Genomic DNA, 21,570 nt, shown 5'->3' on the forward strand with positions numbered 1-21,570 from the left:
GTGGGGATCCCCACAGCCATGTCCTGCTCCCACTGTGGTGGATCCCACAACCATGTCCTGTCCCACAGTGGGGATCCCTACAGCCATGTTCAGGTCCCACAGGGGGGATCCCCACAGCCATGTCCTGTCCCACATTGGGGATCCCCACAGCCATGTCCTGTCCCACTGTGGTGGATCCCACAGCCATGTCCTGTCCCACAGAGGGAATCCCACAGCCATGTCCTGCTCCCACGGTGGGGATCCCCACAGCCATGTCCTGCTCCCACTGTGGTGGATCCCACAACCATGTCCTGTCCCACAGTGGGGATCCCTACAGCCATGTTCAGGTCCCACAGGGGGGATCCCCACAGCCATGTCCTGTCCCACAGTGGGGATCCCACAGCCATGTCCTGTCCCACAGTGGGGCTGGCGAGGTGCCACCCCGGTGGGGTTCAGTGCAGAAGTGGGGACCCCGTGAAGCCACGAGCGGGACACAGCCCTGCCCTGGCCCGGCACAGCAGGATGAGCTCATGGCTCTTCCCCTCCCAGTTGCTCCCGGGCGGCCGCAGCGAGGGCAGGGCCCCACCACGGCCGGGGACAGGGGGAACAAGCCCCCGGCAGCTCCCCTGCCCCTGCCCAGCCCCAGCCCTCCTGGCTGCAGGCTCTGTCCCCGGGGCTGTGCCGGCCCTGGCCCCGCAGCATCCGTAAGATCTGCAGGATCCGCAGCCAAGTCAGCGTTCCCAGGGGCTGGGCGGGGAGCGGGGCCGCCAGCTGCGGGGTGGGCTCAGTCCCACGCCTCCAGCCCGGCTCCTGGCCAGCTCCCAGCCTCGCTGAGCCTTCCCGGGCTTCCTCTGGCACCCAGGGGCCACGTCCCACACCACAGCCCCAAGAGCCAGGATCCAGAGCCCACACCCCAGCGATCCACATCCCAGTAACCGGGATTACAGTCCCACAAGAGCCAGGATCCAGAGCCCACACCCCAGCGATCCACAGCCCAGCAACTGGGATTCACATTCCACACCCCAGGGATCCATACCCCACACCCCAGCACCCAGGATCCACATTCCACATCCTACAGGGATCTGCCTCCTGAGCCTCAGCTCCAGGGGTCCATACCCCACACCCCAGAACCCAGGGGTCATATTCCACACCCCAGGGATCCATACCCCATACCCCAGCACCCAGGATCCACATTCCACATCCTACAGGGATCTGCCTCCTGAGCCTCAGCTCCAGGGATCCATCCCCCACACCCCAGAACGCAGGGGTCACATCTTGCACCCCAGCTCCAACACCCGGGTTCCACATCCCACACTCCAGCCCCAGTGTTTGGGGTCCATGTGCTGCACCCCACTCCAGGCCCACTCCCATGGTGCTGGTCTGGACCTGCTGGCTGTGCCAGGGCCGTGCCAGGGCCATGCCAGGCTGGGCCAGGTGGAAATGCTGTGGAGGTTGCTGAGAGCTCACAAAAATACTTAGTGCTTTATTTCCACCTCAAAGCCAAGGCGCTGCGGGGGCAGCGCGTCACACGCATGCAGGGACACGGATGGAGCCCACGGATGGGGACACTGACGATGGACACGTGCAGCAGGACCTGCTCCAAGCCAGCTCGGCCCCACAGATCCCACTGGAGGAGGCTCTGCCCAGCCCTGGGACATCCCAGGGGACACTCGGTGGTGGCTGTGCTCAGGTGAAGGGCAGGGAGGGACCCTCACTGGCCAAGCATGGGGTGGGATGAGCCCTGGCAAGTGCAGACCTCCACAAAATCAAGACAGCTCCAGGTGCCCCTTCCAGCAGCACTGCAGGAGGAGCTTGGGGACACTGTCAGCCCCCATCTGCCACCCAGCCATGTCCCCTGTGCCCTGGCAGCCAGAGCTGCACAATGGGGGCACTGCTGAACCCCAGCAGTTCCCAGCTCCAGCCCCACAGCACAGGGGAGGCCATGGGGACACTGGGGCAAAGACCTCCAGAACCAGCACACTCACCCTTCCTCCTCAAACTGGGTTGGAACGGGCACAGCACCCCTGGAACAGCCTGTGCTGCTGGGGGGGCTTCTGGGAAAGGCAGGAGTGAGCCGTGGATGCTCCCACCCTGCTCTGCCCTGTGTGCTCCCACCCTGCTCCAGGCAGTCCCTGCACAGCCCAGCACCTTCCCGCTCCCCTCCTGGCACTCAGACACAGATGGGCCAGGACCCTGCCCCAGTCCAGTGGGAGACCAGTGCCTGAAGCCAGCCCAAAAAACCACCAGCCCTTTTTGAGGACTTGCCCCAAGACCCCCAGCCTGGAGGAGGAACCATGAGAACCCCCAGGCCAAGAAAGGACAGGGCAGGGCTGGACCCCTGTGCCCCGAAACTGGGAGCAGCATCCCGCTCTCCCTGGAGCATTCTCCAAAGCAACAGGCAGCAGGTCCTTGTTCCTCCTCTGTCCTGCCCTCCTGGAGCTGGCAGGGAGCCAGGACAGGGGGTCCTGGAGCAGAGCTGCAGGTGCAGTAGGGACAGACACTCAGGGATCTCGGCAGGATCCTGACAGCAGCTCCACAGCAAACACCCGGCCCCAGCAGGACAGGGAAGGGGAGCCCCCAGCAGCGGGGCTGGCTAGAAGTGCTTGTCCTCCAGCAGCGAGCTCACCACCAGCTCCTTGTTGCCGAAGTCCCAGAAGGCAGTCATGTGGAAGGCCATGTTGGAGAGGACAACCAGGTACTCCAGGAAGGCAAAGACAGTGTACACTGGGGGAGGAAACACAGCAGGTGAGGGGAACCCACAGCTGCATCGGCCCCGGGAGCTGGGGGGGCCTCTGGGCCACCTGTTTGGGACAGCACAGGGGCTGGGGGGCTTGACCCCACCAGGGAAGAAGCCTGGAGCTTCCCTGGGCTGGGATTTGGAAGGCAAGGCATCACATTAGGATGTCAGACAACAGAAAGAATTCTTGGACATCGGAAGAATTTTTTCATAATAAGGAGTGGTCAGGCTTTGGCAGGGGCTACCCAGGGAGCTTTGCAGTGCCCATCCCTGCAGGTGTCCCCTGCAGGTGGCACTGAGTGCTCTGGGCCAGGGACAAGGTGGCCATGGGGCACAGCTGGCACTGCCTGGGCTGGGAGGGGACTCGGATTGCCATGTGGGATCTGGAGGATGTCTGCCATGGGCACAGCTGGGACTTGCTGATCCCAGGGATCTCTTCCAACCGTAACAATCCTCTGATTCAGTGATTCTGTGACCACCCAGCCCCTTCCCCTCATGCCCCCCCAGCAGCCCCCTCACCTCCAGGGCCGCAGTACCAGTTGTGGTGGAAGTAAACGCACACGGCGAACGCGAACGTGATGAAGGTGAAGAAGAAGAGCAGCTGCTTCCACTTGTACGACTTGCGCTCCTGGAAGAGGCCAAGGGCTGGGTGAGCCCATCCCATCCCATCCCATCCCATCCCATCCCATCCCATCCTATCCCATCCCATCCCATCCCAGGGAGGCTCTGCCCTGGCCCCACACAGCCCGGGGGTCTCTGCACCCTGGCTCCTTGTGCAGAGCCCCCCAGGCCAGCCCCAGGCATGGCCAGGGGCACACGGGGCTCACACCTACATGGAGATACAGGATGTGAGGGAGCCACGGGGTCCCAGCAAATATGGGAACCCCGGTGCTGGGGTGCTCAGGGGACTCCTCGAGGATGGGCCAAAGCTCTACCAGAGGCAGATCCCCTGGCCCAGGTGGCTGCAGGTGGCCCCAGGGCACAGGGAATTCACCGGGTGCTGCACCCCCCTCACCCACAACAGCAGCAGGGAGGAGGAAACCACATGAAGGGTGGCAGCCGGGGCGGGTGCTGTGCTGCAGAGCTCACCCAGCACGCCCTGGCACCGGAGGGGCCCCATCCTGCCCCCCAGCACCACCTCTGATGGGGCAGGAACAGAGCATGGGGATGCTGCCAGCAGCCCCACACCCCCAGCTCACCGCTTCTGTCCCCCAGAGCTCAGCTTTGTGACAAGCCAGGCCTGTCCCCTGTGATAGGGTCCCCAGCCCATTGCCCAGCACCCCAAAGCTGGGGGCTGTGGGTGCAGTGACCCCGGCAGCCACAGCAGGTACTGGCTCCAATTCCCTTCCTCTATTTCTCCCATCACACTGAGGGTCATGGATAAGGATCCTACAGCCTGGGGGGCAGAGGAACCCCAAGGCATGTCTGGAGCCCAGTGAGGGTGCAGGGGGGCTGCAAGGGGGAACAGCCCCACAGAAGGGGCTGGGGATGCCACAGACAGCCCTGGCTGTTACAGGTGGGAGGGGAATTTCCCCCTCGCCTGACACTTCACGTGAGACAAAGATTCCATTCTGCGGGAGTGCTGATAATAAGGAAAATTTAAATTGCCCCATCACACTTTCCATTACCCCCGGCACGCGTGCCAGGGGCTCGGGCAGGGAGGAAAACCCAGAGGGGAAGGACGGATTCACGGGCACTTCACCATGTGGGGACACGCGGGTGACGCCACCTCCAGCCCACAGGGCCTGGGGCTGCTCCTTCCTGCTGGGGCTGCCGGTCCCTCCGGCCAGCAGCAGCGGTGTGAGCAGCAGCGGTGGCACCGGCAGCGGGGCGCGGTGCCGAGTTTCACACCGGAAAAGCGGCTCGGAACAGCCGCCGTCACCGCGCTGTCACCGCGCTCCCACGGCAAACGGCTGCGCCGAGCCCCGCCGCACCCACACAGCCCTGCCGGGCCACCGGGGACCCGCCGGGGCCACCGGCAGCTGCTCCTCCCGGGAGCACCGAGGCAGAGAACAGCTCGGGTCACCCAGCGCCCTGTGGGAGCCACCCCGGGTCACCACAGTGACCCTGCACCTCGGGGTGCCCTCTGAGCTCCCCCTCTCCCGGTCTGGGCCGAGGATTATCGCACGGATAATTAGGTGTTAATCCCTAATTCCAGGGCAACAGCTGGCTCAGCCCAGTGCCAGGGGATCACAGGGCACGGTCCCCAGGAGGTGGCACCTGGTGACACGCCACGATGCTGAGCAGAGCTGGTTTGGAAGGTGGCACCTCGGGGAAGGTCCCTGCAGGAGCACGGGCAGGGGGGCACAGGCACAGCAAGGGGATTGGGGGGCATGAGGACCCCCGTGGGATGTGGGAGCCGGAGTGCCACCCTGCCCTGCTGCAGGAGGAAGGGAAAGGGCCAGCCCACCCTTCGGGCAGCGTGGTGGGAGCTCCAGGAGCTGCTGGGTGGAGGAGCTGCCCATCCCCTCGCTGCTGTGGGCTGGACCCACTGCCCTGCTCAGGGCTCAGGCAGTGCCAGGCACTGTCCCTGCTTCCCATGGCCCCAGCTTTGTGGGGATCCCCCACCTGGGGACAACCCCGGGAGCCAGATGGTGGCCAGAGGAGGGAACTAAGATTAGAGGGATGGAGCACCTCTGCTGTGAGGAGACTGGGAGAATTGGGATTGCTCAGCTTGGACAGGACCAGGAACCCCCAGGTCAGAGCCCTGGAGAGAAGCTGGCAGCTCCAAGCACTCTGGCAAGAAGCCACCAAACTCTGGCTGCCTGTGAGGAAAAAGGGGGATCAGAAAATCCCAAGGACAGGGTGCTCCAAGCTGAGTTGGTGCCAGGCTCCTGTGTCCTGGCTGGGGCTGGCAGGCTGGCACAGCTGGGGCTGCCAACTTCCTCCTGGCAAGACAGACCAGGGCAGCCGCGGCCCTTGCAAGCAGTGTCACACAGCCACCCCAGCCCCCCCGTGGCTGCATGTGTGTCTGGCTCAGAAAAGCACAGGGGAATTATATTTAGTGCCCAGCTGGCGGGCCGGAGCTGAGGCACATTCCCCGGCAGGCGAAGGTGAGTCAGGAGCAGGAGGCTGGACAATTCGGGGAGGAGAGAGAGGCTGCAGCAGCCAGCCCGGGGGCACGCTCTGGGATGCTGCTCCCAGCCTGGGGCACGCTCTGGGATGCTGCTCCCAGCCCGGGGCACGCTCTGGGATGCTGCTCCCAGCCCGGGGCACGCTCTGGGATGCTGCTCCCAGCCCAGCCAGCCCACTCTGGGATGCTGCTCCCAGCCCGGGGCACGCTCTGGGATGCTGCTCCCAGCCCGGGGCACGCTCTGGGATGCTGCTCCCAGCCTGAGGCACGCTCTGGGATGTTGCTCCCAGCCTGAGGCACGCTCTGGGATGCTGCTCCCTGCCCGGAGCACGCTCTGGGATGCTGCTCCCAGCCCACAGAACGCACTGGGGGTCTCATTCCCCCAGCCTGAGGGAACCCCAAGCCCTGTAAATGCTGAGGTGGCTGCTGTAAGCTACCAGCAAGGAGGCACAGGAGCTTCCTGCTTCTTCCACTGCCTCCAGAGAGGAGAAGGACTGTGCCTAGCCCCCAGTTCCTGATGGGGACAGGGATGACAGTGATCTTAAACAGCAACAGGTCACTCTGCAGGGACCTCCCAGGCACTGGTTCTGCCCAGGGGCCACAGCCACCATCCCTTTCTGAAGGACAAGTGGCACCTGCAGGGCTGTGTGTCACACACCAGTCTCAGCTCCCCTGGAGGTTTCCGGGTGTGTGCAGAGAGCCCGGAGCCAAAGGGCCCCACACGGAGCTCAGCTATTTATAGAGGGCTCGTCTGAGGCACGGCAGCGCTCCCAGGGGCGCTGCGAGGAGCTGGGGCGAAACCACGCGCGGTCACCAAGGTGCTTGTGGTCCCTGCTGCTCACACAGCCCTGCCGGGCAGGGACACAGCTCAGGCACCCTGCTCCAGCTCCGGGGGCTCAGCTGGGCCCGGGGGACACAGGGGGCTGTGCCCCAGGGGCTCCTGTGCCTGTGCACTGGCTGCAGCCTGGGCTGGGCTCAGCCCGTGTGCCCTGCGGATGCCAGAGGAGCGGGACATTGTGGGATAGAGCCCAGGGGCCAGTGGCACAGCAGGACCCAGCTCCACTAGCCACAGCATGGACTAGAAGTGACCTTAAATCCCACCCAGTGCCACCCTGGCCATGGGCACTGCCAGGGATCCAGGGGCAGCCCCAGCTGCTCTGGGCACCCTGTGCCAGGGCCTGCCCACCCTGCCAGGGAACAATTCCTCATTGCCCAGATCCCATCCAGCCCTGCCCTCTGGCACTGGCAGCCATTCCCTGGCTCCTGTCCCTCCATCCCTTGTCCCCAGTCCCTCTGCAGCTCTCCTGGAGCCCCTTCAGGCCCTGCCAGGGGCTCTGAGCTCTCCCTGGAGCTTCTCCTCTCTAGGTGAGCACCCCCAGCTCTGCCAGCCTGGCTCCAGAGCTCCAGCCCTCTGAACATCTCCGTGGCCTGCTCTGATGGGCCTGAGCCAGCCAGCCTGGTGGCCACCACATGCTCACACTGGTGTCTGCTGGGGCCACCAGCCCGGAGCTGGGGGGTGAAAGTGTGTTTGCAAACAAGAAGTGAAACTGCTCTGCCCCACTGCCCAGCTCTGCAACTCAGGGCTGGGGGGAAGGAGGGTTTTAAGGGCGAGCAGCCAGCCAGGAACAGCAGAGCTGCCAGCCCAGGTGGGCACTGCCACGCCACGGCCAAATACCAAGCACGGGGTGCAGTGATCAGCCACAGCTGAAAGCTCCCAGGCTCCATTTCCCTTTTCCACAGAATCTTTCTTCTCTGCTTTGCCCCCTCCCCTCCTTTTCGCTCTCCTGCTTTCTCTTTCTCCCCTCCCACAGAGCTTTGTTTTCCTTTCTCTCACCATTTGCCACCTCGAAACTGGAAACCGCCTGTACTTCCCCATTACAAACCAGTTCCCCTGCACCTTCCTGCCCTGCAGAGCAGCAGTTGCAACAGGAGCCCCGCCGGATGAGAAGCTTTTGCAAGACCAATTCCTGTCCCTCCTACGATGCCAGACCTGGGGAGCTTCATCCCTGCCAGCAGCACTAAAAGCAGTGCCAGCCGTGGGGTGGGGACACAGCCCCCTGCTCCCTCCTCCTTCCAGCTCCCCACACGGAGCTTGTCCTGGAGATGGTCCCAGTTTTGGCCCTGGAGAACCTGAACCTTGTGAAACCAGTTCCCCTGCACCTTCCTGCCCCTGCAGAGCAGCAGTTGCAACAGGAGCCCCGCCGGATGAGAAGCTTTTGCAAGACCAATTCCTGTCCCTCCTACGATGCCAGACCTGGGGAGCTTCATCCCTGCCAGCAGCACTAAAAGCAGTGCCAGCCGTGGGGTGGGGACACAGCCCCCTGCTCCCTCCTCCTTCCAGCTCCCCACACGGAGCTTGTCCTGGAGATGGCCCCAGTTTTGGCCCTGGAGAACCGGGACCCTCTGCTGGGGAGGAGGGAAGGGCAGAACACGGCAGGACCGGAGCCATCCCTCGCCTGTCCCCTCCTGCCATCACCAGCTCCAGGGCTGGGGGCAGCAAATGTGAACAAAGGCCCCACAAGGGACCCCACCCGAGCCAGAGTCTGTCCCCAAGGAGCCGTGCTGCACACGGAGGCATCAGCTGTGCCCTGGCCTTAAGCAGCCCCACGAGCATGGCTGGGCAGCTCACGGGTACTGCCCAAGCCCTTGGATGTGGCAAGGCTGTGGCAGTGGCACCGCCCGTGTCCCGCCCTGCCGAGCCAAGCGAGCCGCGGCTGTCACAGGAGCTGTGCCAAGCCTGCCAGGGCCACCAGCCGTGAGCAGAGGGCTTGGAGCCGGAGGAATCCAGGCAGAGAGTGGGACAAGCCCCAGGAGACCCTGCTCGGGCAGGAGGACCCGTGGGAATGGCTGGCGGCAGGAGCCCAACGCGCGTCACCGGACACGGGGACGCCGCGGCTGTCACAGGAGCTGTGCCAAGCCTGCCAGGGCCACCAGCCGTGAGCAGAGGGCTTGGAGCCGGAGGAATCCAGGCAGAGAGTGGGACAAGCCCCAGGAGACCCTGCTCGGCCCGGAGGACCCGTGGGAATGGTCACCGGACACGGGGACCCGGCAGCTGCAGAGGGACCAGAGGTCCCTTAGCCAAAGGTGACGCCTGGTGGTGTGACAAGCGCTGTGCCATCTCCACCCCGACACAGCCGCTCTGGGAGCTGTGTCACCCCGCAGCGCCTTCCTCCTCCTCCTCCTCCCTTACCCGTCTCCCCAGTGCCCTGGGCGACAGCTCCGTCCTGTGGCAGCGCATGAAGTGGGACACCAGAGCTGGCACAGGGACATTGGAGCTGGCACAGGGACACCGCACCCCGGTGGCCTCAGGTCAGGGCTGGCCCTGGAGGGCTCCTGTCTCCTCGGGGAAACCCCCAGTTTTGGGGGGACCACGCAGCCCCGAGGGCAGCTCCCCTCCAGCAGCAGGGTGTTCCAGGATGGGAGGAGGAAGTGAGTGGTGGCACTGTGCCAGGTGGTGGCATGCTCAGCCAAGGTGTCACCACGTTCCCTGGCCCACGGACGTGCAGATTCCTTCAGTCCATGGGCAGAGTCACAGAAACCAAGGAGGCTGCAAAATCCCTCTGAGACCACTGAGTGCCACTGCACCCCAGCAGTGCCAAGGCCACCATTAACCCATGTCCCTAAGTGTCACATCCACATGGCTGTAAAATCCCTCCAGGGATGTGACTACAGCCCTGGCATGGGCAGCTGTGTCAGGGCTGGACAGCCCTGTCTAGGAAATGATTTCCCCAATATCCAATGTGAACCTCCCCGGTACAGTTTGAGGATGATTCCTCCTGTCCTGTCCCTGTTCCCTGGGAGCAGAGCCCAACACCCCCGGCTGTCCCCTCCTGGCAGGAGTTGTGCAGAGCCAGAATGTCCTCCCTGAGCCTCCTTTTCTCCAGGCTGAGCTCCTTCAGCCCCTTCCCAGCTGCATTCCCCTCCCTGGACATGCTCCAGCCCTCCAAAGGCTCTCTTGTCCTGAGGGGCCTAAAGCTGAGCCCAGGATCTGGGATGCCTCAGCCCTGCACACTGCAGGGGAGATGAGCCAGCCCCAGTGGGTGATGTGGCAGGGGAGGAGATCCGGAGCCTTGGAGGTCTCACCCAGAAAAAACACAAGCCAAAACAATATGACAGAATTAAAGGAAGCTGTGGGAAAGCTGCCAGGGAATGACTGCGAGCTCCCGCTATTCCCGTGTCAGCGGAGAGAACAGATCACTTCCCAGTGAGCGAAGAGAGTCTCAGCATCTCCACAAGTCTCTTTCCTAAGGAGCCTTACAGCCAAACAGCTGCTGGAAGCTTCTTTCCCAGGCCTCTGGAGTCAGGCAGCAAGGACAGGCTTGGTGAATTGGCGGAAGGGGAGGATAAGCAGTGGTGACGGAGCAGGAGCTGCTCCTGGACTGTGGAGCTGGGCCCCCCAGCACTCATCATGATGGGACTGTGGAGCTGGGCCCCCCAACACTCATCCTGATGGGACTGCAGAGCTCAGTCCCCCAGCTCTCATCCTGATGGGACTGCAGAGCTCAGCCCCCCAGCACTCATCCTGATGGGACTGCAGAGCTCAGCCCCCCAGCACTCATCCTGATGGGACTGCAGAGCTGGGCCCCCCAGCACTCATCATGCTGGGGCTGTGGAGCTGGGCCCCCCAGCACTCATCCTGCTGGGACTGCAGAGCTCAGCCCCCCAGCACTCATCCTGATGGGACTGTGGAGCTCAGCCCCTCAGCACTCATCCTGATGGGGCTGTGGAGCTGGCCCCCCCAGCTCTCATCCTGCTGGGACTGCAGAGCTGGGCCCCCCAGCACTCATCCTGCTGGGACTGCAGAGCTCAGCCCCCCAGCACTCATCCTGCTGGGACTGCAGAGCTCAGCCCCCCAGCACTCATCCTGCTGGGACTGCAGAGCTCAGCCCCCCAGCACTCATCCTGCTGGGACTGCAGAGCTCAGCCCCCCAGCACTCATCCTGCTGGGACTGCAGAGCTCAGCCCCCCAGCACTCATCCTGCTGGGACTGCAGAGCTCAGCCCCCCAGCACTCATCCTGCTGGGACTGCAGAGCTCAGCCCCCCAGCACTCATCCTGCTGGGACTGCAGAGCTCAGCCCCCCAGCACTCATCCTGCTGGGACTGCAGAGCTCAGCCCCCCAGCACTCATCCTGCTGGGACTGCAGAGCTCAGCCCCCCAGCACTCATCCTGCTGGGACTGCAGAGCTCAGCCCCCCAGCACTCATCCTGCTGGGACTGCAGAGCTCAGCCCCCCAGCACTCATCCTGCTGGGACTGCAGAGCTCAGCCCCCCAGCACTCATCCTGCTGGGACTGCAGAGCTCAGCCCCCCAGCACTCATCCTGCTGGGACTGCAGAGCTCAGCCCCCCAGCACTCATCCTGCTGGGACTGCAGAGCTCAGCCCCCCAGCACTCATCCTGCTGGGACTGCAGAGCTCAGCCCCCCAGCACTCATCCTGATGGGACTGCACAGCTGGGCCCTCCAGCACTCATCCTGCTGGGACTCCAGAGCTAGGCCCCCCAGCACTCATCCTGCTGGAACACGGGCCCCAGGCACAGCACCCTCCCTGCAGCCCTGCCCACAGTCCCTTGGGAGAGGCTTGTCCAGCCCTCGCCAGCCTCACAGCCTGGGACACAGGCTCTGCTCTGCCAAATGCCACCTTAGCCCCCCCCAGCACTCATCCTGATGGGGCTGTGGAGCTGGGCCCCCCAGCACTCATCCTGCTGGAACACGGGCCCCAGGCACAGCACCCACCCTGCAGCCCTGCCCACAGTACCTTGGGAGAGGCTTGTCCAGCCCTCACCAGCCTCACAGCGTGGGACACAGGCACACACCTCCCAAGGGCTCTGCTCTGCCAAATGCCACCTTCCTGAGGCAACACAGCCCTGGGACCCCTCCCCATTTAACACTGGGATCACAAGGGCTGGACTGGGATCAGCTGGGGAGAAGCATCCCGAGAGGAAAGGACAGAGAGATCCAAGCAGCTCACATCACAGGTGAAGGCAAGCATGCTGGAGCCACGTGGGCACAGAAGCAGGTCCCCACAGCCTCAAACCTGGATGTCCTGCCCTGCCCACCTGCCCCACAATCCAGGACAAACCTGATGTCCTCTCCACCTGCCCCACAATCCAGGAAAAACCTGGATGTCCTGCCCACCTGCCCCACAGTCCAGGAAAAACCTGATGTCCTGCCCACCTGCCCCACAATCCAGGACAAACCTGATGTCCTGCCCACCTGCCCCACAATCCAGGACAAACCTGGATGCCCTCCCCACCTGCCCCACAATCCAGGACAAACCTGGATGTCCTCCCCACCTGCCCCACAATCCAAGACAAACCTGATGTCCTGCCCACCTGCCCCACAATCCAGGACAAACCTGGATGCCCTCCCCACCTGCCCCACAATCCAGGACCAAGCTGGATGTCCTGCCCAAGGCCCAGGACTCACATCACAAACCAGCACAGCACAGAAGCTGCACCCAGGCAATGGGGCCAGGAGCCCCTGGCTGGATCCTCCACCGGACCTGCTGCCCCCAAAGCCAGCCCCTGCACCCCCTGACCCTTCCCCAGAAAAGGAGCCAGAGCCAGCCTGCTCACAGTCATTCTGGAGCAAAGGGAGAACTCCTGCTGCCCGCTGCTCCCAGCTTGCAGGACCAGCAATTCCCAGCACAGGGAAGCCAACTTCAGCTTAGAAACAGGCATGGAGAAGGGATGAGCAATCCCAATCCACAGGGATGCTAGGTTTTCCAATATTATCTCAGTGGAAACTTCATCAGATATTGGGAAGAAATCCTTCCCTGGGAAGGTGGGCAGGCCCTGGCACAGGGTGCCCAGAGCAGCTGGGGCTGCCCCTGGATCCCTGGCAGTGCCCAAGGCCAGGCTGGACACTGGGGCTGGAGCAGCCTGGGACAGGGGAAGGTGTCCCTGCCATGGCAGGGTGGCACTGGGTGGGATTTAAGGTCACTTCCCACCCAAACCATTCTGTGGTTCTATGATAAAACCAGAAAGTAAGAAATGAAAAGCTTCCTTCCCATTTTGCTTTGGTAAATGGATTTTGGTGAGTTCTTCCGTTTCACCTGCTGCTGTTGGCTCCTCTAGAACCTGCTCAGGGGTATTTCACAAGCAAGGACAGCCAAAGCCCTTCAGTGCCACTCCAGAGCCCCTGCCAACTCCCAGCATGGCCCCAGAGCCCCCTCCCAGCTCCCAGCACAGAGAGAAGAAAGGAAAGTGTCTGTACCTCGGGACTTACTGTGTGTTTCTTAGTCATTCTCCAGAGGATGCAGGTGAGCAGCATGTGGCCCAGGGCCGACGTGATGAACACGATGAAGGCATTTTCGTGGATTGCTGGATTGACAAACAACAGGTTTCCTGTTCAATCCAGGCCAGGAGCACGAGGAGAACACGGGGCAAGATTTGGGAGGGCTTTGTGCTCTGCTGGGAGCCCCAGCACCCCGGTGATGCTGGGACTCCAGAGGGGTCTTGGCAGGAGACAGGCACAGCACGGCTCCATAACCTGCTCGTGCTGCCTCAGGGGCCCCTGGAAGGGGATAGAAGTGCCTGGAAGGGGATAGAAGTGCCTGGAAGGGGATAGAAGTGCCTGGAAGACTTATCCCAAAGTGCCAGGAGGGTGCTTCTGTGCTCTGGGACCATCACTTCACATGGCTGTAAACTCAGGGATCCTTGAGAGCAGATTAGCATCATCACTGTTGTTCTAGGGATGGGTAAACTGAGGCACAGGGAGTGGGGGTGCAGAGTAAGCCAGTCCAAAATCCAGAAGAGTCCATCTTCTGGCCCCCTGTATTACCTACCTGCCCATTAGCAGCATCAGCAGCCTCATCTGCAGCACTGAGGTTGCCTTGTGCATACCTGGACTAGCCCAGGTACAGGATCAGGCTGGGAGAGCAGCTGGAGCAAGGCTAAGCCAGAGCTGATCCCAAGGCCCCAAACCCCACACGACCCCTGCACCTTCAGGTGAGAGATTTTCATAAGTGCTGCTCTGAAAAGGAACTTGCCAGCCCCTTCTGCAGAAGCTGAACCCAGGCTGAATTCCCCACCACTGAACACCAGGAGTAACCCTGAACTCCCCACCACTGAACACCAGGAATAACCCTGAACTCCCCACCACTGAACACCAGGAATAACCCTGAATTCCCCACCACTGAACACCAGGAATAACCCTGAATTCCCCACCACCTGAACACCAGGAATAACCCTGAATTCCCCACCACCTGAACACCAGGAATACCCTGGACTTCCTCCCCACCTGAACCAGGGGAATAAAAGCACGTGAATTCCCCACCACCTGAACACCAGGAATAACCCTGACCCACCACTGAACACCAGGAATAACCCTGAATTCCCCACCACTGAACACCAGGAATAACCCTGAATTCCCCACCACCTGAACACCAGGAATAACCCTGAATTCCCCACCACTGAACACCAGGAATAACCCTGAACTCCCCACCACCTGAACACCAGGAATAACCCTGAACTCCCCACCACCTGAACACCAGGAATAACCCTGAATTCCCCACCACTGAACACCAGGAATAACCCTGAATTCCCCACCACCTGAACACCAGGAATAACCCTGAATTCCCCACCACTGAACACCAGGAATAACCCTGAACTCCCCACCACTGAACACCAGGAACAACCCTGAATTCCCCACCACCTGAACACCAGGAATGACCATCCCTGTCTGCCCTCTCCATGCAGGGGAAGGGAAGCACGTGAGGAGTGAGGTGCCAGCAGGTGGGAGAGGTCAGACCGGGGTGTCCTGCAGGGATGATTAACCTGAGCACGGCAGCTCAGGGCTGAAACTTTCCCCAGAGCCGGGGATTAGTCTGGGGTGAGGATCCCAGGAAGTGGGTCAGCCTCAGCTCCCAGGGCTCTGCACGTGCCAGGCCAGGCTGGCCCAGCTAGCCAAACCTCAAAGCAGCACCTGGATTTACAAGGGCAGGCCCTGGCCTGGACAAGCTGGAGAAGACCCTGGGGCAGGTCAGGCTGCAGACCCTGCCATGAGGGGGGCACTGGGACACCTTGCCATGGGGACTGGGAATGCTGGCAGGAGACAAGGAGGGTGAGCTGGATAGGGACAGGTCCCAGACCAGAGATCTCCATCAGCAGGAGGCTCCTGCTCTGCCATCCCAGTCACTGGGCTCCACCACAGACCATCCTCACCCCAAAAGCTGGGGGAGATCAGACTCTGCTCAAAGCACCACAGCCCTGAACCCCAGAACAGTTTGGGTTGGGAAGGACTTTAAAAACATTTTCACCCCAACCCCTGCCATGGCAGGGACATCCTCCACTGTCCCAGGCTGCTCCAAGCCCCAGTGTCCAACCAGGCACTGGACACTGCCAGGGATCCAGGGGCCTTCCTCACCCCAAAAGCTGGGGGAGATCAAAGACTCTGCTCAAAGCACCACAGCGCTGAACCCCAGAACACTTTGGGTTGGGAAGGACTTCAAAAACATTTTCACCCCAACCCCTACCATGGCAGGGACATCCTCCACTGTCCCAGGCTGCTCCAAGCCCCAGTGTCCAACCAGGCACTGGACACTGCCAGGGATCCAGGGGCCTTCCTCACCCTCCCAGGGAACAATTCCTAATTCCCAATATCCCATCCAGCCTCAATATCCCATGCTCTGGCAGTGGGAAGCCGTTCCCCTTGTCCTGGCACTCCATTCTTTGTTCAAAGTCCCTCTCCAGCCCACAGCTGGACACAATACCCATCATCACCATCCTGCTGTGCAGGGAAAGCCAACACATGGCTGTCCTGCTGATAGATCCCAGCACTGCAACAGCAGCACCTTGCTGGCTCCTGCATTTCAGCGCTCTTCAGTTAACCCCTGGTGCCCCGTCCAGATCTTAGGATGAAACAGCAGCTGCAGATCAGCACTTATGTTCTTCTGAGATGAGACCACCACGTGGGGGAAGAGAATTTCCCAGCCTGTCGTGGTCAGGTTTTGGACACATGGATTTAACCTGAAAAACTCTGATTCTGTTTCCAGAAGCTATTAGAGGGCTGGAGCCCCTCTGCTCGGGAGCCAGGCTGGGAGAGCTGGGGGTGCTCACCTGGAGAGGAGAAGCTCCAGGGAGAGCTCAGAGCCCCTGGCAGGGCCTGAAGGGGCTCCAGGAGAGCTGCAGAGGGACTGGGGACAAGGCCTGCAGGGACAGCACCCAGCGAATGGCTGCCAGTGCCAGAGGGCAGGGCTGGATGGGATCTGGGCAATGAGGAATTGTTCCCTGGCAGGGGGGGCAGGGGCTGGGATGGAATTCCCAGAGCAGCTGGGGCTGCCCCTGGATCCCTGGCAGTGCCCAAGGCCAGGCTGGACACTGGGGCTGGAGCAGCCTGGCACAGGGGAGGTGTCCCTGCCATGGCAGGGGTGGCACTGGGTGGGCTGTGAGGTCCCTTCCCAATCTAAACCAGGCATTCTGTGATTCTATGCTTCCTGGGGAGGGTATGTGAAGGCAGCTGGAGCAGAGCCTGCTCAGAGCCCAGCTCTGCTGTGGGAAAGGGGAGGAAGCAGGATGGGTTCTGACCCACCTCGCTCACCTGCCCTCAGCCTGGATCAGGCCTCAGCACATGGGTGGAACCAGGTGCCATGGTCTGGTCCAGGCTCCATCCCCAGCCCGAACCCACGGCTTCAACCAAGCATCAGCGACCAAGAACTGTGTGAAGAGCAGGGCTATTTGCATGCCATTCACCCTTCATTCCTCTATAACTACTGACTTTAATGGCATCTCTGTGGGCTTTTAACGGCTTTTCCTCTCCCAGCCGCCTCCTTGCAAAGCAGTGGCCCCAGGCAGGGCGCAGCAGGGCGGGGCCCGGGCGGGGCGGTGACACCTACCATAGTTTTCGGTGGAGGACACGTAGGTGAGGATGAGGAGGGCGAAGTTCTCGAGCAGGTTGAGCAGCAGGGTGACGTGGCACAGGCGCAGGTAGCGGGGGTGGGGGCAGTGGCAGCTCTGGTAGTGGTTCCAGTAGGCCACGGCCACGAGGACGCGCGGGGCCGAGTGCAGGCCGATGCACAGGCGCCACACGTAGCGCTGCGGCGTCTCGCCCCCGATGGCCGCGCTGATGGACGGCAGGTAGTTGGGCACCTGCGGGGACACGGGCTCGTGGGGACAGGCACAGGGCACAGCCTCGCACTCAGCCTCTCGCGGACACTGAAACTGTCCTTTGTTAAATTCCCAATGAGATTATTCCTGGTGCATGCCATGGATCCCACAGTCCTGGGGTGCAGGGGGCCCTGCCCAGGCACCTGCTCAGGTTTCTCACTTGTACACTCCTGATTGTCTGTAGAACCCCAGAATGGTTTTGGTTGGAAGGACCTTAAGGCCCAGGGACACCTTCCCCTGTGCCAGGCTGCTCCAGCCCCAGTGTCCAACCTGGCCTTGGGCACTGCCAGGGATCCAGGGGCAGCCCCAGCTGCTCTGGGAATTCCATCCCAGCCCCTGCCCACCCTGCCAGGGAACAATTCCTCATTGCCCAGATCCCATCCAACCCTGCCCTCTAGCACTGGGACGCCATTCCCCCTTTCCTGGCACTCCAGGCCCTGCTCAAGTTCTCCTGCTGGAGTGAGAGGACTCCTGCTCTCCATTCCAGCTCGTGTCCCACTGCTGCCAGTGACAGCCCCGAGCCCAATCCCATCCCACATGGAGCTCCAGGCCCTCCCTCCCCACACACCTGTGGCTCTGAACTCCAGCAGACCTGGGGGCACCAGCTCTAGACCAACCCCTCTCCAGAATGATGCATTTCCCTTCAGCTCCCCCACGTTTATTCCTCACTGCAATAACCCCCAGCGTGCCCAGCCTGACCAGTCTGTGCTGCCTTCAGTCCCAGCACAAAGGCAAACCCGCTGCTGCTGGTCCTGAGGCACCACAAGGACAAGGAAACAATGCAGCTTGTTCTGGATTTGGGAACACTTTGGTGGGAAAGCCCAAGAGAGGAGCCCAGAAGGAGACAGAGGAAGAGAGAGGAATCCAGAAAATGGATAGGAGCCCAAGAGGAGAAGGGAGCCCAGAAGGAGGAAGAGGAGGCAGGAGGGGAGACAGAAGAGCCCAGGAGGAGGGAGAGGAGCCCAGCAGGACACGGGAGCTCTGTCACCCCCCGGGAAGAGGGGTTTCTCCCAGGCAGTCTCTCACCCCACAGTGGGTGGCAGTCGTCTCACGGAAGTTGAAGAGCAGAGACCAGATGACACAGAAGAGGAACCCAAAGAGGGGGCAGAACACAGTGCCCAGGGCCAGCGTGGTGAAACGCAGCCGGAACAGGATCCCGTCCCGATCCAGCGGCAGCGGCACCTGCAACATCCTGGAAAGCTGGAAACGAACAAACAAATGTCTGACCTGCTCCCTCCTGCTCCGGGCAGGGTCACAAGGGGGAGCAGTCACGGGCTGGGCCCCGGGACACTGGGGGCTTAATGAAACGCTGGGATTCGGGGGTTCTGTCCAGCCCCACACAGCCCTGGGCAGGGACCCCACACGGCTCAGCCCCTCACACCCCCTGGGACCCCACAGACACACAGCTCAGCCCCTCCCCCCCCCTGGGACCCCACAGACACACAGCTCAGCCCCTCCCCCCCCCTGGGACCCCACAGACACACAGCTCAGCCCCTCCCCCCCCCTGGGACCCCACAGACACACAGCTCAGCCCCTCCCCCCCCCTGGGACCCCACAGACACACAGCTCAGCCCCTCCCCCCCCCTGGGACCCCACAGACACACAGCTCAGCCCCTCCCCCCCCCTGGGACCCCACAGACACACAGCTCAGCCCCTCCCCCCCCCTGGGACCCCACAGACACACAGCTCAGCCCCTCCCCCCCCCTGGGACCCCACAGACACACAGCTCAGCCCCTCCCCCCCCCTGGGACCCCACAGACACACAGCTCAGCCCCTCCCCCCCCCTGGGACCCCACAGACACACAGCTCAGCCCCTCCCCCCCCCTGGGACCCCACAGACACACAGCTCAGCCCCTCCCCCCCCCTGGGACCCCACAGACACACAGCTCAGCCCCTCCCCCCCCCTGGGACCCCACAGACACACAGCTCAGCCCCTCCCCCCCCCTGGGACCCCACAGACACACAGCTCAGCCCCTCCCCCCCCCTGGGACCCCACAGACACACAGCTCAGCCCCTCCCCCCCCCTGGGACCCCACAGACACACAGCTCAGCCCCTCCCCCCCCCTGGGACCCCACAGACACACAGCTCAGCCCCTCCCCCCCCCTGGGACCCCACAGACACACAGCTCAGCCCCTCCCCCCCCCTGGGACCCCACAGACACACAGCTCAGCCCCTCCCCCCCCCTGGGACCCCACAGACACACAGCTCAGCCCCTCCCCCCCCCTGGGACCCCACAGACACACAGCTCAGCCCCTCCCCCCCCCTGGGACCCCACAGACACACAGCTCAGCCCCTCCCCCCCCCTGGGACCCCACAGACACACAGCTCAGCCCCTCCCCCCCCCTGGGACCCCACAGACACACAGCTCAGCCCCTCCCCCCCCCTGGGACCCCACAGACACACAGCTCAGCCCCTCCCCCCCCCTGGGACCCCACAGACACACAGCTCAGCCCCTCCCCCCCCCTGGGACCCCACAGACACACAGCTCAGCCCCTCCCCCCCCCTGGGACCCCACAGACACACAGCTCAGCCCCTCCCCCCCCCTGGGACCCCACAGACACACAGCTCAGCCCCTCACACCCCCTGGGACCCCACAGACACAGGATGGGCATCCAAAGAAAATCCCACTGTGGGGATGGCACCTCGAGACTCACGGACAACAGGGAGCAGGGCAGGGCCGTCCCTGCAGCCCTCCAGAGGGATCTGGCAGGCAGGGCACGTGAGCCCTGTCCCGTGGCATCCATCCAGACCATTCCCTGTGCTTGGGGCAGCGCTGACACAGCCCGGCCACCGCTGTCAGTCCCGCCGGGAGCTGCGGCTCCTCCGGCACCCCCAGCCCGATTCTCGTAGCCCCGGCTCCCACAGCCCAGTTCCCCCAGCCCTGGCTCTCCCAGGCGTGCCTCCCCAGCCCCAGCTCCTCTGGATCGACTCTCATAGCCCCGGCTCTCACAGCCCGGCTCCCCCAGCCCCGGCTCCCCCAGCCGGGATCCCCCAGCCCGTCTCCCTCAGCCCCGGCTCCCTCAGCCCCGTCTCTCACAGCCCTGCTCCCTCAGCCCCGACTCCCTCAATCGGGATCCCCCAGCCCGTTTTTCACAGCCCCTGCTCCCTCAGCCCCGGCTCCCTCAGCCCGTCTCCCTCAGCCCCGGCTCCCCCGGCCCGTGCTCGCCCCGCCGCACCCGGCCCTGCACGGGCAGCACTGCCTGGAGCTGGGCCAGGCCAGGGTCCCGTCGGACATTGGGAAAGGTTCTTGCCCAGAGGCTGCTGGCACTGCCCAGGCTGCCCAGGGAATGGGCACAGCCCCGAGGCTGCCAGAGCTCCAGGAGCCTTTGGCCAGCGCTGCCAGGGATGCCCAGGTTGGGGTTGGGGTCTGCAGGGCAGGGGTGGCACTGGGGGGTCCCCGTGGGTCCCTTCAGCTCAGGCCCTTCCATGACTCCACAGCCCCGGCTGCCGGGTCAGGGCAGCACAAGCCCCACACAACACACCGGGGCTCCTCGGGTCGGGAACGCGGGCACAGGCCCCTCTGGAGCCTGGCAGACCCCAAAACAGGGATCCCCTCCGCCCCGAGGGATCAGGCTGGGCTGGATCCCCCCTCCCCAGCGCCCGGCTGCGGGACAAATCCGATTTACGGAGAATCCCTGAGCCGTCTGGGCAGTGCCCCAGGGCAGCACGGCCGCCCTGCCGGCACCAAGAGCCCCCAGAGCGGGGACCGAGCCCCGGGGAGGGCACCGCTGCAGAGCACCCCGGGGCCGCAGAGCGCAGAGCTCAGCCCCAGCCGCGCTGCTGGCGAGCGAGGGAATCTTTTGAGGATAAAAGCCGAGAGAAAGGGAAGCTCCAAAGGGCCGGGACTGGCTGTGGAGGGGGTCCCCGGCCGGCCAAGGCTCCCCTTCCCGGGATCCCCCAAGGGGGGCGGGATGGAGCCCCCCAGACCCTGCTCCTCCCTCGGGGACCCTACGGCAGGACCCCGCAGCCGCTGCCCTCCCTGCCCCCGGGGGTCTCGCCCGAAGAGGGCAATAAAAGGCAAACATTCCGCATCATGTGTTGAATGGCCCCGACCTGTCCGGCAGGAGAGGGGCTGCCCCGGGTACCGCTCCCCCTCCCCGGGCGGCCCCCGCCCCAGGACCCCCAGGCTCCCGCAGTGAGTGACCCCTCAGGGCACAGCCTGGGACCCCCTCCCCAAAACCCGCGTGTCCCACAGCGCCGGAGCCCCGCTCACCGCTCAGCCCCCCCGCCGCTGCTCCATGGCCCGGCCCGGCAGCCCCACCACGCCTCCTCCGCCTTTTCCGCCTCCTCCTCTTCCTCCCTTTCTCCCACCTCTTCCTCTTCTCCCCCCGCCCCCAAACCCGCTGCGGCCCCTTTAAGAGGCGGGGCCGAGCTCCCGCGCGCCGCCACACACGATTGGTCCTCGCGGCAGGAGCCCCGCCCCTCTCAAACGCCCCGGATGTCAGGGTGGCGCCGCGACACGGGCCGTTCTGGACCCTTCCGCGGCGCCAAGCCCCGCCCTCTCCGCCGCCCGTTCGACCAATGGGCTCTCAGTGCGCGGCGCCGCTTGGCCCAATCAGCGTTGAGCGCAGGGCGTGAACGGGGGGGGCGCGGCCAATGGGCGGCGGAAGCGCTGTGGGCGGGGCGGGGCCGGGCCGGGCCGAGGCGGCGCGCGGGGGAGGCCGGGAGTGCGCGC

General features: G+C 63.6%; 1 protein-coding gene across 3 annotated transcripts; it reads right to left on the reverse strand.

Annotated features, from left to right (window-relative positions):
• Nucleotides 1–1,452: 1,452 nt before the first annotated feature.
• Nucleotides 1,453–21,196, reverse strand: PGAP2 (post-GPI attachment to proteins 2). Of its 3 annotated transcripts, none has more exons than XM_041401181.1 (6): nt 21,109–21,196; nt 17,921–18,094; nt 16,624–16,876; nt 13,005–13,111; nt 3,236–3,344; nt 1,453–2,703 (listed from the first exon to the last, which is right to left on the reverse strand). In XM_041401181.1, exons 2-6 carry the CDS (start codon nt 18,083–18,085, stop codon nt 2,573–2,575), a joined length of 765 nt encoding a protein of 254 aa, XP_041257115.1. In that variant the 5' UTR covers nt 18,086–18,094; nt 21,109–21,196; the 3' UTR covers nt 1,453–2,572. The 3 variants fall into 3 exon arrangements, with proteins under 3 accessions (XP_041257115.1, XP_041257114.1, XP_041257113.1); XM_041401180.1 differs by lacking the exon at nt 21,109–21,196 and adding an exon at nt 19,550–19,733 and having other exon boundaries at nt 13,017–13,111; XM_041401179.1 differs by lacking the exon at nt 21,109–21,196 and adding an exon at nt 19,550–19,732.
• Nucleotides 21,197–21,570: the final 374 nt, after the last annotated feature.

This window comes from Onychostruthus taczanowskii, unplaced genomic scaffold, assembly GCF_017590055.1.
Source record: "Onychostruthus taczanowskii isolate IOZ18803 unplaced genomic scaffold, ASM1759005v1 scaffold187, whole genome shotgun sequence".
NCBI classification, from domain to species: Eukaryota; Metazoa; Chordata; class Aves; order Passeriformes; family Passeridae; genus Onychostruthus; species Onychostruthus taczanowskii.